This window comes from Molossus molossus, unplaced genomic scaffold (genome assembly GCF_014108415.1).
Source record: "Molossus molossus isolate mMolMol1 unplaced genomic scaffold, mMolMol1.p scaffold_m16_p_7, whole genome shotgun sequence".
NCBI classification, from domain to species: Eukaryota; Metazoa; Chordata; class Mammalia; order Chiroptera; family Molossidae; genus Molossus; species Molossus molossus.
In genome coordinates this window covers 65,087,423-65,101,403 of record NW_023425401.1, presented here as the reverse complement: position 1 = coordinate 65,101,403, position 13,981 = coordinate 65,087,423, and the positions used below count along the sequence as shown (strand labels likewise).

Sequence of the window (13,981 nt, the reverse complement as noted above, 5' to 3'; positions counted from 1 at the left end):
AAGAAACAAAGAGAGAACACCCAAATACACAAAATCAGAAATGAAAGAGGAGAAGTAACAACTGACACCACAGAAATACAAAAAATCGTTAACAGCTACTATGAACAACTATATGGCAACAAAATTTGACAATCTAAGTGAAATGGTCAAATTTCTAAAAACACAGTCTCCCAAAACAGGATCAGGAAGAGATGGAAAACTTGTACAGGCCAATAAAAATTAAGGAAATTGAAGAGGTAATCAAGACTCTCACAGCAAATAAAAGCACAGGCACAGATGGCTTTACGGGGGAGTTTTACTGAACATTCAAAGAAGAACTAACACCCATTCTCCTCAAACTATTTTAAAAAAATTCAAAAAGAAGGAAGACTTCCAAATTCGTTTTATGAGGCCTGCATAATTCTAATTCCAAAACCAGAAAAAGACACTACAAAGAAAGAAAACTACAGACCAATATCCCTGATGAACATAGACGCCAAAATCCTGAACAAAATACTAGCAAATCGGATCCAGCAATACATCAAAAAAGTTCACCATGACCAAGTGGGATTCATCCCAGGGATGCAAGGCCGGTATAATATTTGCAAATCAATAAACGTGATACACAACATAAACAAAATGAAGAAAAACCACATGATCATATCAATAGATGCTGAAAAAGCATTCGACAAAATCCAGCATCCATTTCTGATAAAAACAGTCAGCAATGTGGAAATAGAGGGACCATATCTTGACATAATAAATGCCATATATGAAAGATCTACAGCCAACATCATACTCAACGGGCAGAAACTAAAAGCATTCCCCTTAAGAACAGGAACAAGACAGGCAAGCCCACTTTCGCCACTCTTATTTAACATAGTACTGGAAGTCTTGGCCACAGCAATCATACATGAGGAAAAAAACAAAGGGGGTCCAAATTGGAAAGGAGGAAGTGAAACTGTCATTATTTGCAGATGACATGGTATTATACACAGAAAACCCTAAAGACTCCATCAAAAATATACTAGACTTAAGAAATCAATTTGGCAAAGTAGCAAGATACAAAATTAATGTCAAGATATCGACGGCATTCTTATACACCAATGATGAAATCACAGGAAGAGAAACTGAAAATACAATCCCATTTACCATCACAGCAAAAAAATTAAGATACCTAGGAATAAACTTAACCAAAGAAGTAAAGGACCTATTGGCAGAAAACTACAGGTCATTGAAAATAGAAATAGAGAAAGATATAAAAAAGTGAAAGCACATACCCTGTTCATGGATTGGAAGAATTAACATCATTAAAATGTCCATACTCCCCAAAGCAATCTATAGATTCAATGCAATCCCCATCAAAATACCAACGACATATTTCATAGAACTAGAACAAATACTTCAAAAGTTCTGTGAAAGCAAAAAAGGCACTGAATAGCCACAGCAATCTTCAAAAAGAAGGACAAAGTAGGTGGGATCACAATACCAGATAACAGGTTAAACTACAAAGCTACTGTAATCAAAACCGCCTAGTACTAGCACAAGAATAGGAATATAGACCAGTGGAACAGAACAGAGAACCCAGAAATGGACCCAAGACATTATGCTCAATTAATATTTGACAAAGGTGGCAAGCACATACAGTGGAGTAAAGACAGCCTCTTTAATAAATGGTGTTGGAAAAATTGGACAGCTACATACAAAAAAAAAAAAAAAAGAAAAGAAACTAGACCATCAACATACACCATACACAAAAATAAACTCAAAATAAACAAGACTTAAATGTGACTCATGAATCCATAAAAGTCTTAGAAGAAAATGTAGGCAACAAAATTTCAGACATCACATGCAGCAGAATTTTCACTGATACAATGCCTGAGGCAACAGAAACAAAAGAAAAAATTAATACATGGGAGTACATCAAACTGAAAAGCTTCTGCACAGCAAAAGAAACAACCATCAAAATGAAAAGAGAACCCAGTGTATGAAGGAATATAATTGCCAATGATATATCAGATAAGGGGTTAATCTCCAAAATATATAGAGTACTCATACAACTCAACAAAAAGAAGCTAAAGAATCCAATTAGAAAATGGGCAGAACAGCTAAATACACACCTCTCTAAACAGGACATACGAATGGCTAAGAGACATATGAAGAAATGCTCAACATCACTAAGCATCAGAGAGATGCAAATTAAAACAACAATGAGGTATCACCTCACACCTGTCAGAATGGCTGCCATCAACAAATCATCAAAGAACAAGTGTTGGCTAGGGTGTGGAGAAAAGGGGACTCTAGTACACTGCTGGTGGGAATGCAGACTGGTGCAGCCACTGTGGAAAACAACATGGTGTTATCTCAAAAAATTAAAAACTGAACTTCCATTTAATCCAGTGATGCCATTTATAGGGATATATCCTAAGAAGCCTGAAACACCAATCAGGAAGAATATATGTACCCCTATGTTCGTAGCAGCACTATTTACAATAGCTAAGATCTGGAAACAGCCCAAATGTCCATCAGTAGACGAATGGATAAAAAAGCAGTGGTACATATATACAATGGAGTACTATGCAGCTGTAAGAAAGAAAGATCTCTTATCCTTTGAGATGACATGGAGGGACCTGGAAAGTATTATCCTAAGCAAAGCAAGCCAAACAGAGAAAGACAAGTACCATATGATCTCATTTATTTGTGGAATATAATGAACATAACAGTCTGAGGAATGGGGTAGTCCCAGAGACGTGGAAGTGGGGTACAGACTGACACTCCCCATAAAAGGGGGTTGTGGGAGAGAGATAAACCACAGAACTTTCATGCATGTATGCATGAACAATGGACATGGAGAACAAAGCTTGGGATAGGGTGGGGGGATAGGGAGGAGGGTGTCAATGGGGTAAAAAAAGGAGAAACACCTGTAACAACAATAAAATTAAAAAAATAAAATAAAATAAAATAAACAGAACCTCTAGTTATCCTCTTGTTTCTGGGGAAGAAACTGTTATGCACTAAGTCAGCAACAACATTACTCCATGACATACCTGAAGTCAGCTGTCGCTGCAAAAGATTCCATTTCTGTAATAGAGAACACACAGAGGAAACCTTCCCCACTCCGGAAGTAGTTGTCTCTAATTGCAGCGTAGTCTTCCTGCCCAGCTGTATCCAAGATATCGATCTGCACTTCCTCCCCATCCAGCACTACCTTTTTCCGATAGCTGTCTGCTTTGGTTGGCTCATAGTCTTCAACAAACTAGAAAAAATAAGAAATCCATTTAAAAATTATCTTTACTTTTCAGAACTTATTTTGAAATACAGATTCACATGAAGGTGCCAAAATAGTACAGAGAGGTCCCGTACCTTTCATTCAGTTATCCCCAATGGTTAAAAACAATGCTAAGTTTTCATTTTAGACAATTTGGTAACTTCCACATTTGCAAAAAGTGGGGATTGTACTATCATCTCCAGGCTGTTTACAGCTTGAAATGTTTGCTTTTTTCTCCCTTGAAACACTACATGCAAAAACTATTACACAAACATAGGCATACCTTAGAGATATTGCAGGTTTGGTTCCAGACCACCACAATAAAGCAAGTCATAATCTTTTTGCTGGTGGAGGGAGTCTTGCCTTCAATTTGTAAAACACATAAAACCTCTGAAGCGCAGTAAAGCACAGTGCAATGAAACAAGGTATGCCTGTATTTTATTAAATGTGTAAGAATCCTTTTCCATGTGACTCTTAAATATCAGTTTCCATGCCAGAATTGTGGAAATAACTTGAAAGCAAGTCCATATTTAGGTAAACATTGAAAGTACCATTAAATCTTTCCTTTCTCTAAAATGAATCAAGTCAAACTGGCTTATACTTCTCTGTAGAATGTCAACTTTTGAATTTTGAGATTGCTCCTCAAACTTTTGATATTTTTAAATAGTAGAATTAAATAAGCTTTACATTCCTACTTCTGTTTTCATTCTCATAAATCTTACCTTGATATTCTGATCAGCACATTATTGTAGTATGGGTGTATATATGAACATACATTTGTGGGATCTTTCAAAATAAGTTTTTATTGATTTTCTTTAGAGAGGAAGGGAAAGAGATAGAAACATCAATGTGAAAGAGAAACATCGATTAGCTACCTCCTGCATGCCCCCTACTAGGGATCAACCATACAACCTAGGAATGTGCCCTGAACAGGAATGGAACTGGGATCTCTCAGTCAATGGGACGACACTCAATCCAATGAGCCACACAAACTGGGCCATTTATGGGGTTTTTATTAGTTCTTATATTTCATTCTTTAACATTTCCTTATTTGTTCAATGTCTATAGCCTCCCACCTGAATTTAACCTCTAGGAGCAAGAACCGTGACTACTGGGAATCATCACTGTTGTCTCCAAAGCCTGCTACAGTGCCTGGTACATGGTAGAAAATAAATAATTATTTTTAAAAATGATTTTTGAATCATTGGCTCAGTGCTTAGAGCACCGGCCTGTGGTCCAGAGAAACCCAGGTTTGGTTCCCGCTAGGGGCATGTACCTCGGTTGCAATTTGTCCCCAGCCCTGATTGGGTCATGCGGGAGGCAGCCACTTGATGTGTCCCTTTCATGTTGATGTTTCTCTTTCTCTCTCTCTCTCTCTCTCTCCCCCCCCCCTTCCTCCCTCCCTCCCACTCTATCTGAACAAAAAATGGGAAAATGTCCTCGGGTAATGATAAAAAATAAAATAAAATAAAGCTTTATTAAAAAAAAATGAACACAGTATTTGCAACTGTAAAAGCTATAGAACATTCTACCATATTTACATACTAACAGTTTACAAATAATAAACACTAAAGGAATATTAAATATTTATGAATATTAAATGAAGGCTTAACCATTCATCAAATGTCAGGAACGTGCATATTCTTACTTTTGACCTCCTTATTGTGAAGGAGATGGATTTAGTCAGTGATACCTCGGTTCTCGAACATAATTCGTTCCAGGAGGACGGTCGAGAACCGAATTGTTCGAGAACCGAAGCAATGAAACCAATAGGAAAGCGTGACTCCACAAAGCGTGACTCTCTCTCTGCACTCACACTGATGACGCAAGCAAGGCGCGCTGGGCCGAATGAATACCATTCGGCTCAACTCGGCTCATCTCGGAAGTTCGAGTTCCAAATATTTGTTCAGATTCCGAGACAAAAGTTTCTCGAATCTCCATTTGGTCGAAAACCGAGGCGTTCGAGAACCGAGGTATCACTGTAGTTTGAAGTAAGAGTGGCAAGGTTCCAGTCAGGATGGCAGATTAGGTAAACTCCATGCTTGCCTCCTCCCTCCCATGACCACACTGAAATTACAACTAAATTACAGAACAAGCATTACTACAAATCACCTGAAGACTAGCTGCACACAAATCCTAAAACTATGGATATAAAGAACCCATGTCCAGACTGGTAGGAGGGGAGAAGATGTGAAATAGGCAGGCCCCACACCCACGGTGTTGTGAATAAGTATCAGGAGGGATATTATCTTGGCTGTGGAAGTCCCCCTGAGGAGGACCTAGCCTCATACCAGTCTCCCCAGACCAAAGCACCAGTATCTGAAAGAGGAAAGCAGTGGGGATTGCGTTTGAGGATAGGGGACTTCTGGAAATGGAGGTGAACTTCTTAGGAGGCTCACTCACAAACTCAGTCACCCTAAGCTCCAGTGAAGAGGTGGCAGCTGGAATACAACCAGCAACATATAGGGAGGAACTAAACCGACTAACTTCAGGAAGAGGGCTGGAGGGTGGGAGGTTGGGGCAACTTTCTCAGGGGACAGACTGCTGGCAGGCGCGACTGTTCCTCTGTTGAATAACCCCCTCAACCTAGCCGGCCAGGTACAGGTGGGAGCCAAATCTGTGTTCTCCTTTTTTTTTGTTTTTTTTTCACTCCTTACCTGAGGATATCTTTTTGCATTTATCTTCATATAGAGTAGGAAGGAGAGAAGGGAGAGAGAGAGAGAGAGAAACATCAACGTGAGAGAGACACACCGAGCAGTTGCCACTCACACAGCCCCAACTGGGGCTGGGGACAAACTGCAACCGAGGTGTGCTCTTAGTGGGAACCAAACCCGGGACTCTCTGGTCCGCAGGCCTATGCTCTAACCACTGAGCAAAACCGGCCAGGGCTGTGTTCTCCTTTAACTTGGCTAACTTCCCTGAAACCCCGTCCCACAAAAGTCACTTTTCCAGCCCAGGCCTCTTCCAGCGGCTCCTTCAAAAAAGTATCCTGACTTGGCTACTGCTGCAAACTTTCCCCAAATGTCTCAAAGTCCCAAACTCCAAACAAGAAACAAATGACCTTGGTGTACCTTGTAGCTCCTGATAAGCAGTCCCAAGTTCAGCAAAAGTGGTGACCAGCCTCAACTTGCACTGTTAACTCCCATCAGAAGACCACAAGCCTGACATAAGCAGTAGCCCGTGTTGGCCTGGAACATAGCTTCAACTAAGCAGCCACAAACCTGGCAAAGGTGATGTCTAGTCTCAGCTTGCAGTATGGTGCCCATCAAAGGGTCCCATGACAGGAACAAGTAAACATTCAGCATCAGCAAACAGCTTAGCCTCTCCCAAGCATCTCTAAACCCAGGAACAGTAGCAACCAACTGCAGATCTCTTAGAAGCTTCCATCTGGAGGACCCAAGCATAAAACAAGAGGCAGCTGACCTTGGCTTGCACAACATCCATTTCCAGGAGGTTCCAGACCCAAGATACCCAGTCACTAGTATCAGAACACACCACAGCATCATTCTAACAGCTTAACAAACAATAAACCGAAAGGCCAGATGCAGCGGGCCCCACTAAAGCAAATGCTACTCCAAGGGGTCAGTTAAGACACAACAGCATACCTGCTTTAGTCATAGCCAGTCAGCCTGAGGGTCAACCCCACCCACTGATGTGCCAAAAGCAATCTAACTACAACCACAACAGGTGAACACACACAACCCACACAGAAGACACTCCTGGGACACCAGGCACAAGTGATCGGGGAGACTGCACTAGGCCCCACAGGACACCTTCCATATAAAAGGTCATGCTGTCAAGAACAGGAGACATAGCAAGATCTACCTAATAAAAAAAAAAGACACAAATACAAAGACAGCCAAAATGAAGAGACAAAGGAACTTTTCCCTAAAAGAACAGGACAGAACTCCAGAAAAGGAATTAAATAAAATGGAGACAAGCAGTCTACCATATGCAGAGATCAAAACAATATTTACAAGGATGCTCAATAAACTTAGAAGAATTGATGAACTAGTAAGAACTTACACAAAGAGATAGAAACCATAAAAAAAACCAGTCAGAAATGAAAAATACAATAAATGAAATGAAGAATGTATTAAAGGGAATCAATAGCAGATTAGATGAAGCAGAAGACAGAATCAGTAACACAGAAGACAAGGTAGAAGAAAACATGCAATCAGAACAGCAAAAAGAGAGGATTCCAAAATGGCGATGAAGTGAAAGGAAGCTAAACAACCGTCTCCCAGAACCAAACTGGAATTACAACTATAACGCAGACAAATCGACGGGAAAAACCAACAGAAAAGCAGCTTGCGAGGACCATATAACCAGGGACACTGACTCAATCCTGGTAGGACTGCGAAGGTGCGAGACAGGGGCTGGGAGGCCACACGGTCAGCAGCTCGTCAGCAGCCTCAGCTGTGAGCAGCGCCCTCAGGTTAAACTCCCAACTGGCTCCACAGCGCAGAGCTGGGACAGAGACTAAAAAAGCCACAGCCACTCACCTTGGGCTCCGGCAGAGGGAGGGCAGACTGGACTGGAACTGTGTCGGGTCACTTGGGATTTGGAGGGCACTCAGAGCTTTTGCTGAGTGGCAGCCATGCAGGACGGTGGCCATATTTCTCCTTCCCAGGGCTCTGGGGAGAGGCAGCAGCCTTTCCCTCGGCAATTCAACCCCACCCTGTGGGTAACTGAAGTGCTAACTGAAGCTCATTAACAACCACCATCTGCCCGACCCTCATGAAATCCCCTTATGCTGAGCACCTGAGGGAGTTTTTCAATCAACTGACAACCCGAAACTCATCAAGTAACCTCGACTGCTAGCCTCCAGGCAAAAAGCTAGAGGATAACAGTACCTTTCCTGGGCTAGCAAGTTTAACCAGGAAAGTAAGACTTGACAGTGGTGTTTAATGTGGGTCTTCCGTCGCTCATCTAAACCCAGGAGAGGGAGCCACAAACAGCAGAACACCAACACCCACAGGGAAAACTTGACAGGCACCAAAGCCCACTGTGATAGCCAATATGGTGAAACACAGAAACAGAAGCCAAATGAAAGAGCAAGAGACCTCCACCTAAGATGAGATCAATGTGGAGCAATTAGACATGTTAACAGAGCTAGAATTCAGAGCCATGATCGTGAGGAAGCTCAACAGCAAAGAGTTGAGAAAGGACATAGAGACGCTGAAAATAAGCCAACTGGAAATTAAAAACCATCAAGAAGAGATAAAAAATGACATGTCAGAAATGAAAAACAGATTGGAAGGTTTACAAAGCAGAGTAGAGGAACTTGAGCACCGGATCAGTGAATAAGAAGACAGGGGAGAAAAATCAACCAAACAGAAAAAAAAAGAAAAAAATGATTAAAAAACAGGAAGACAACTTAAGAGAACTGTGGGACAGCTGGAAACATAATAATATTCGCATCATAGGAGTCCCCAAAGAAAATGAGCAAGGGATAGAGAATATATTCAAAAAAATAGTGACAGAAAACTTCCCTAATTTTGTGAAGGAAGAAGGCATTCAAGTTCAAGAAGCACAGAGAGTCCCAAGTAAGAAGAACCCAAACAGGCCCACACCAAGACACATAGTAATTAAAATGCCAAAAATTAAAGACAGAGAGAATCCTAAAAGCAGCAAGAGCTAGGCAACAGGTTACCTACAAAGGACACCCCAGAAGGCTATCAGCTGACTTTTCACAAGAAACACTACAAGCCAGAAGGAAATGGCATGAAGTAATCAAGGTCATGAAAAACAAGAATCTGAATCCAAGACTACTCTACCCAGCAAGGCTATCATTCAAAATGGAAGGTCAAATAAAGAGCTTCCCAGACCTAGAAAAAGGCTAAGGGAATACATTAGCACCAAACCAGCACTGCAAGAAATGTTAAAAGGACTGCTGTAATTAGCAGGAGAAATGGGAAGAAAAATAGAACCACACTAAACAAAAATGGCAATAAACAAGTACATATCAATAATCACCTTAAATGTAAATGGATTGAATGCTCCCATAAAAATACACAGAGTAGCTGATTGAATAAGAAAGCATGAGTCATTTACGTATATGTATGTTGTTTACAAGAGACCCACCTCACAACAAAAGACTCACATAGGTTGAGAGTGAAGCGATGGAAAAAAATTTTCCAAGCAAATGGAAAGCAAAAAAAAAAAAAAACCTGAGGCAGCAATACTCATATCTTATGAAGTAGATTTCAAAATGAAGGCCATAACTAGAGACAAAGAAGGCCACTACATAATATTGAAAGGATCTATCCAACAGGAAGATATAATCTTGATAAACATGTATGCTCCCAATATAGGAGCACCAAAATATATTAAAAATCTTCTGGAGGACTTCCAAGGAGATATTGACAGCAATACAATCATAGCAGGGGACTTCAACACCCCGCTGACAGCACTGGATAAATCCTCTAGACAAAAAATTAGCAAGGAAACAGAGACTCTAAATGAAGCACTAGACCAAATGGATTTAATAGATACCTACAGATAATTACACTCTAAAACTACAGAATACACATTCTTCTCAAGTGCACATGGGACATTTTCAAAGATAGACCACATGATAGGACACAAACTAAATCTCTAAAAGTTCAAGAAGATTGAAATCATATCAAGCATCTTCTCAGATCACAATGGCATGAAACTAGAAATCAACTGCAACAAGAACATGCAAAGACATTTCAACACTTGGAGGCTAAATAGCATGTTATTAAACAATGAATGGGTTACCGAGGAGATCAAGGAAGAAATCAAAAACTTCCTGGAAACCAATGAAAATGAACACACAACAACACAAAATCTATGGGATGCAGGAAAAGCAGTTCTGAGAGGGAAGTTCATAGGACTACAGGCCTACATCAAGAAACAAAAAAAATTTCTAATTGACTGTCTAACCTCCCATCTTAAAGAATTAGAAAGCCCCAGAGCAAGTAGAAGGAAGGAAATAGTAAAGATCAGAGTAGAAATAAATGACATAGAGACCAAAACAACAATTCAAAGGATCAATGAAACAAAGAGCTGGTTTTTCGAAAAGATAAACAAGATCGATGGACCCTTAGCTAAACTCACCAAGAAACAAAGAGACAGAATCCAAATACACAAAATCAGAAATGAAAGAGAAGTAACAATCAATACCACAGAAATATAAAAGATTGTTAACAGCTACTATGAACAACTATATGGCAAGAAATTCGACAAACTAAGCAAAATGGACAAATTTCTAGAAACACACAGACTCCCAAAACTAGACTGGGAAGAGATAGAAAACTTGAACAGACCAATAACAACTAAGGAAATTGAAGACGTAATCAAGCCTCTCCCAGGAAACAAAAGTCCAGGCCCAGATGGCTTCACGGGGGAGTTTTACCAAATATTCAAAAAAAACCCAACACCCATTCTCCTCAAACTATTTCAAAAAATTCAAGAAGAAGGAAGACTTCCAAACACGTTCTATGAAGCCAGCATAATTCTAATTCCAAAACCAAAAAAAAAACTACAAAGGAAGAAAACTAGAGGCCAATAGCCCTGATGAACATAATCCTGAACAAAATACTAGCAAATCGCATCCAGCAATACATCAAAAAAATTATTCACCATGACCGAGTGCAATTCATTCCAGGTATGCAAGGCTGGTACAATATTCGCAAAACAATAAATGTGATACAGCACATAAACAAAATGAAGAATAAAAACACATGATCACATCAATCGATGCTGAAAAAAATTCGACAAAATCCAGCATCCATTTCTGATAAAAACGCTCAGCAATGTGGGAATAGAGGGATCATATCTCGACATAATAAAGGCCATATATGAAAGACCTACAGCCAACATCATACTCAATGGGCAGAAACTAAAAACAGTTCCATTAAGAACAGGAACAAGACAGGGATGTACACTTTCGCCACTCTTACTTAACATAGTACTGGGAGTCTTAGCCCCAGCAATCAGACATGAGGAAAAAATAAAAGGGATCCAAATTGGAAAAGAGGAAGTGAAACTGTCATTATTTGCAGATGACGTGATATTATACATAGAAAAACCTAAAGACTCCATCAAAAACTACTACACTTAATAAATGAATTTGGCAAAGTAGCAGGATACAAAATTAACATCAAGAAATCGACGGCATTCTTATATACCAATGATGAAGTCACAGAACGAGAAACTGAAAAAACAATCCCATTTACCATCACACCAAAAAAATTAAGATACCTAGGAATAAACTTAACCAAAGAAGTAAAGGACCTATTTGAGAAAACTACAGGACACTGAAAAAAGAAACAAAGGAAGATACAATAAAGTGGAAGCACATACCCTGTTCATGGATTTGTAGAATTAACATCATTAAAACGTCCATACTCCCCAATGCAATCTATAGATTCAATGCAATCCCCATCAAAATACCAACGACATATTTCACAGAACTAGAACAAACACGTCAAAAGTTCAAATGGAACCAAAAAGGTCCCCGAATAGACACAGCAATTTTGAGGAAGAAGGACAAAGTAGGTGGGATCACAATACCAGATATCAGGTTATACTACAAAGCGATTGTAATCAAAACAGCCTGTTACTGGCATAAGAACAGGCATATAGACCAGTGGAACAGAACTGAAAACCCAGAAATGGACCCAAGGCAATAAGCTCAATTAATATTTGACAAAGGTGGCAAGCACATACAGTGGAGTAAAGACAGCCTCTTTAATAAATGGTGTTGGGAAAATTAAACAGCTACATGCAAAAAAATGAAACTACACCATGAACTTACACCATACACAAAAATAAACTCAAAATGGATAAAAGACTTAAATGTGACCCCTGAATCCATAAAAATTCTAGAAGAAAATGTAGGCAACAAAATTTTCGACATCATACGGAGCAGAATTTTCACTGATACATCACCTAAGGTAACAGAAACAAAGGAAAAAATGAACACATAGGACTACATCAAACTCAAAAGCTTCTGCACAGCAAAAGAAACAATCATCAAAATGGAAAGGCAACCCACTGTATGGGAGAACATCCTTGCCAATGATGTATCAGATAAGGAGTTAATTTCCAACATATATAGAGTGCTCATACAACTCAACAAAAGGAAGAAAAAGAAACCAATTAAAAAATGGGCAGAATAGCTGAATAGACACATCTCCAAACAGGACATACAAATGGCCAAGAGACACATGAAGAAATGCTCAACATTACTTATCAGCAGAGAGATGCAAATTAAAACAACAATGAGGTATCACCTGACACCTGTCAGAATGGCTGCCATAAACAAATCATCAAACAAGTGTTGGCGAAGTGTGGAGAAAAGAGGACTCTAATACACTGCTGATGGGAATGCAGACTGGTGCAGCCACTATGGAAAACAATATGGTGTTACCTCAAAAAATTAAAAATTTAACTTCCATTTGACCCAGTGCTCCCGCTTCTAGTAATATACCCTAAGAATCCTGAAACACCAATCAGGAAGAATATATGTACCCCCCTGTTCATAGCAGCACTATTTACAATAACTAAGATCTGGAAACAGCCTAAGTGTCCATCAGGAGAGGAATGGATAAAAAAGCTGTGGTACATATACACAATGGAGTACTATGCAGCGGTAAGAATGAAAGATCTCTTATCCTTTGAGACTACATGGAGAGACCTGGAAAGTATTATCCTAAGTGAAATAAGCCAAGCAGCAAAAGACAAATACCACATGATCTTACTTATATAATGAACACAACAGTCTGAGGAATACGGTAGACCCAGAAACATGGAAGTAGGGCACAGACTGACATCCCTCAGAAGAGGGGGTGGGGGCGGGTGGAAAGAGATAAACCATATAACTTGTATGTATGACCAATGCACATGGACAACTAAGCCGGGAACGGGGAGCCAATGGGGTAAAAATGGAAAAATATCTGTAACAAAAAAATAAACAATTAAAAAAAAAAAAGAACAACAAAAAGAACAAAGTTAGAATACTTTAAGGGACCTCTAGGAGAACATCAAGTTTAACAACATTCACATCACAGGGGTACCAAAACAAAAGAAAGAGGAAGGAATTGGAAACCTATTTGAAAAAATAATGACTGAAAACCTCCCTAACCTGGTGAGTGAAATAGACATAGAAGTCCAAGAAGTGCAGAGTCCCAAACAAGATGAATACACAAAGGCCCACATAAAGACAAATCATAATGAAAATGCCAAAGGTTAAAGGTAAAAAGAGAACCTTAAAAGCTGAGAGAGAGAGACAGTTACCTACAAGGAAGCTCCTAAAAAACTGCCAACGCGATTTTTAACAGAACCTGAAGGACAGAGAGACTGGCACAAAATATTTAAAGTGATACAAAACAAGGACCTACAACAAAGGTTACTCTACTCAACAAGGCTGTAATGTAGAATCAAAGCAGATAAAGAGCTATCTAGATAAGAAAAAGCTAAAGGAGTGATTCCAAAATGGTGGCAGAGAAATGAAAGCTACACAGACCATCTCACAGGACCAAACTGGAATTACAACTAAAATAAACAGAAATTGTCCAGAAAAAGTAACAGAAAAGCAGCAGAAGAGAACCTGTATAACCAGGGATGGAAAAAGGACCCTAAATCGAGTCTGATAGGAACTGCGGAGGCAAGAGAGTGTCGGCTGGGAGCCCAAAGACAGCAACTGTTTTAACTGTGAGCAGCTCCCTTGGGGTAAACATCCCAAGCTGGCTCCACAGCTCC

General features: G+C 39.7%; 1 protein-coding gene across 2 annotated transcripts in view; it reads right to left on the bottom strand.

The window, feature by feature from the left end:
- Window positions 1–13,981, bottom strand: part of RALA (RAS like proto-oncogene A) — a 117,489-nt gene that overhangs the window by 14,602 nt on the left and 88,906 nt on the right. For both annotated transcript variants that reach the window (XM_036247193.1, XM_036247192.1), the window contains exon 3: window positions 3,027–3,235. In XM_036247193.1, coding sequence (XP_036103086.1) covers window positions 3,027–3,235 — 209 coding nt within the window. The remainder of the gene's footprint in view (window positions 1–3,026; window positions 3,236–13,981) is intronic.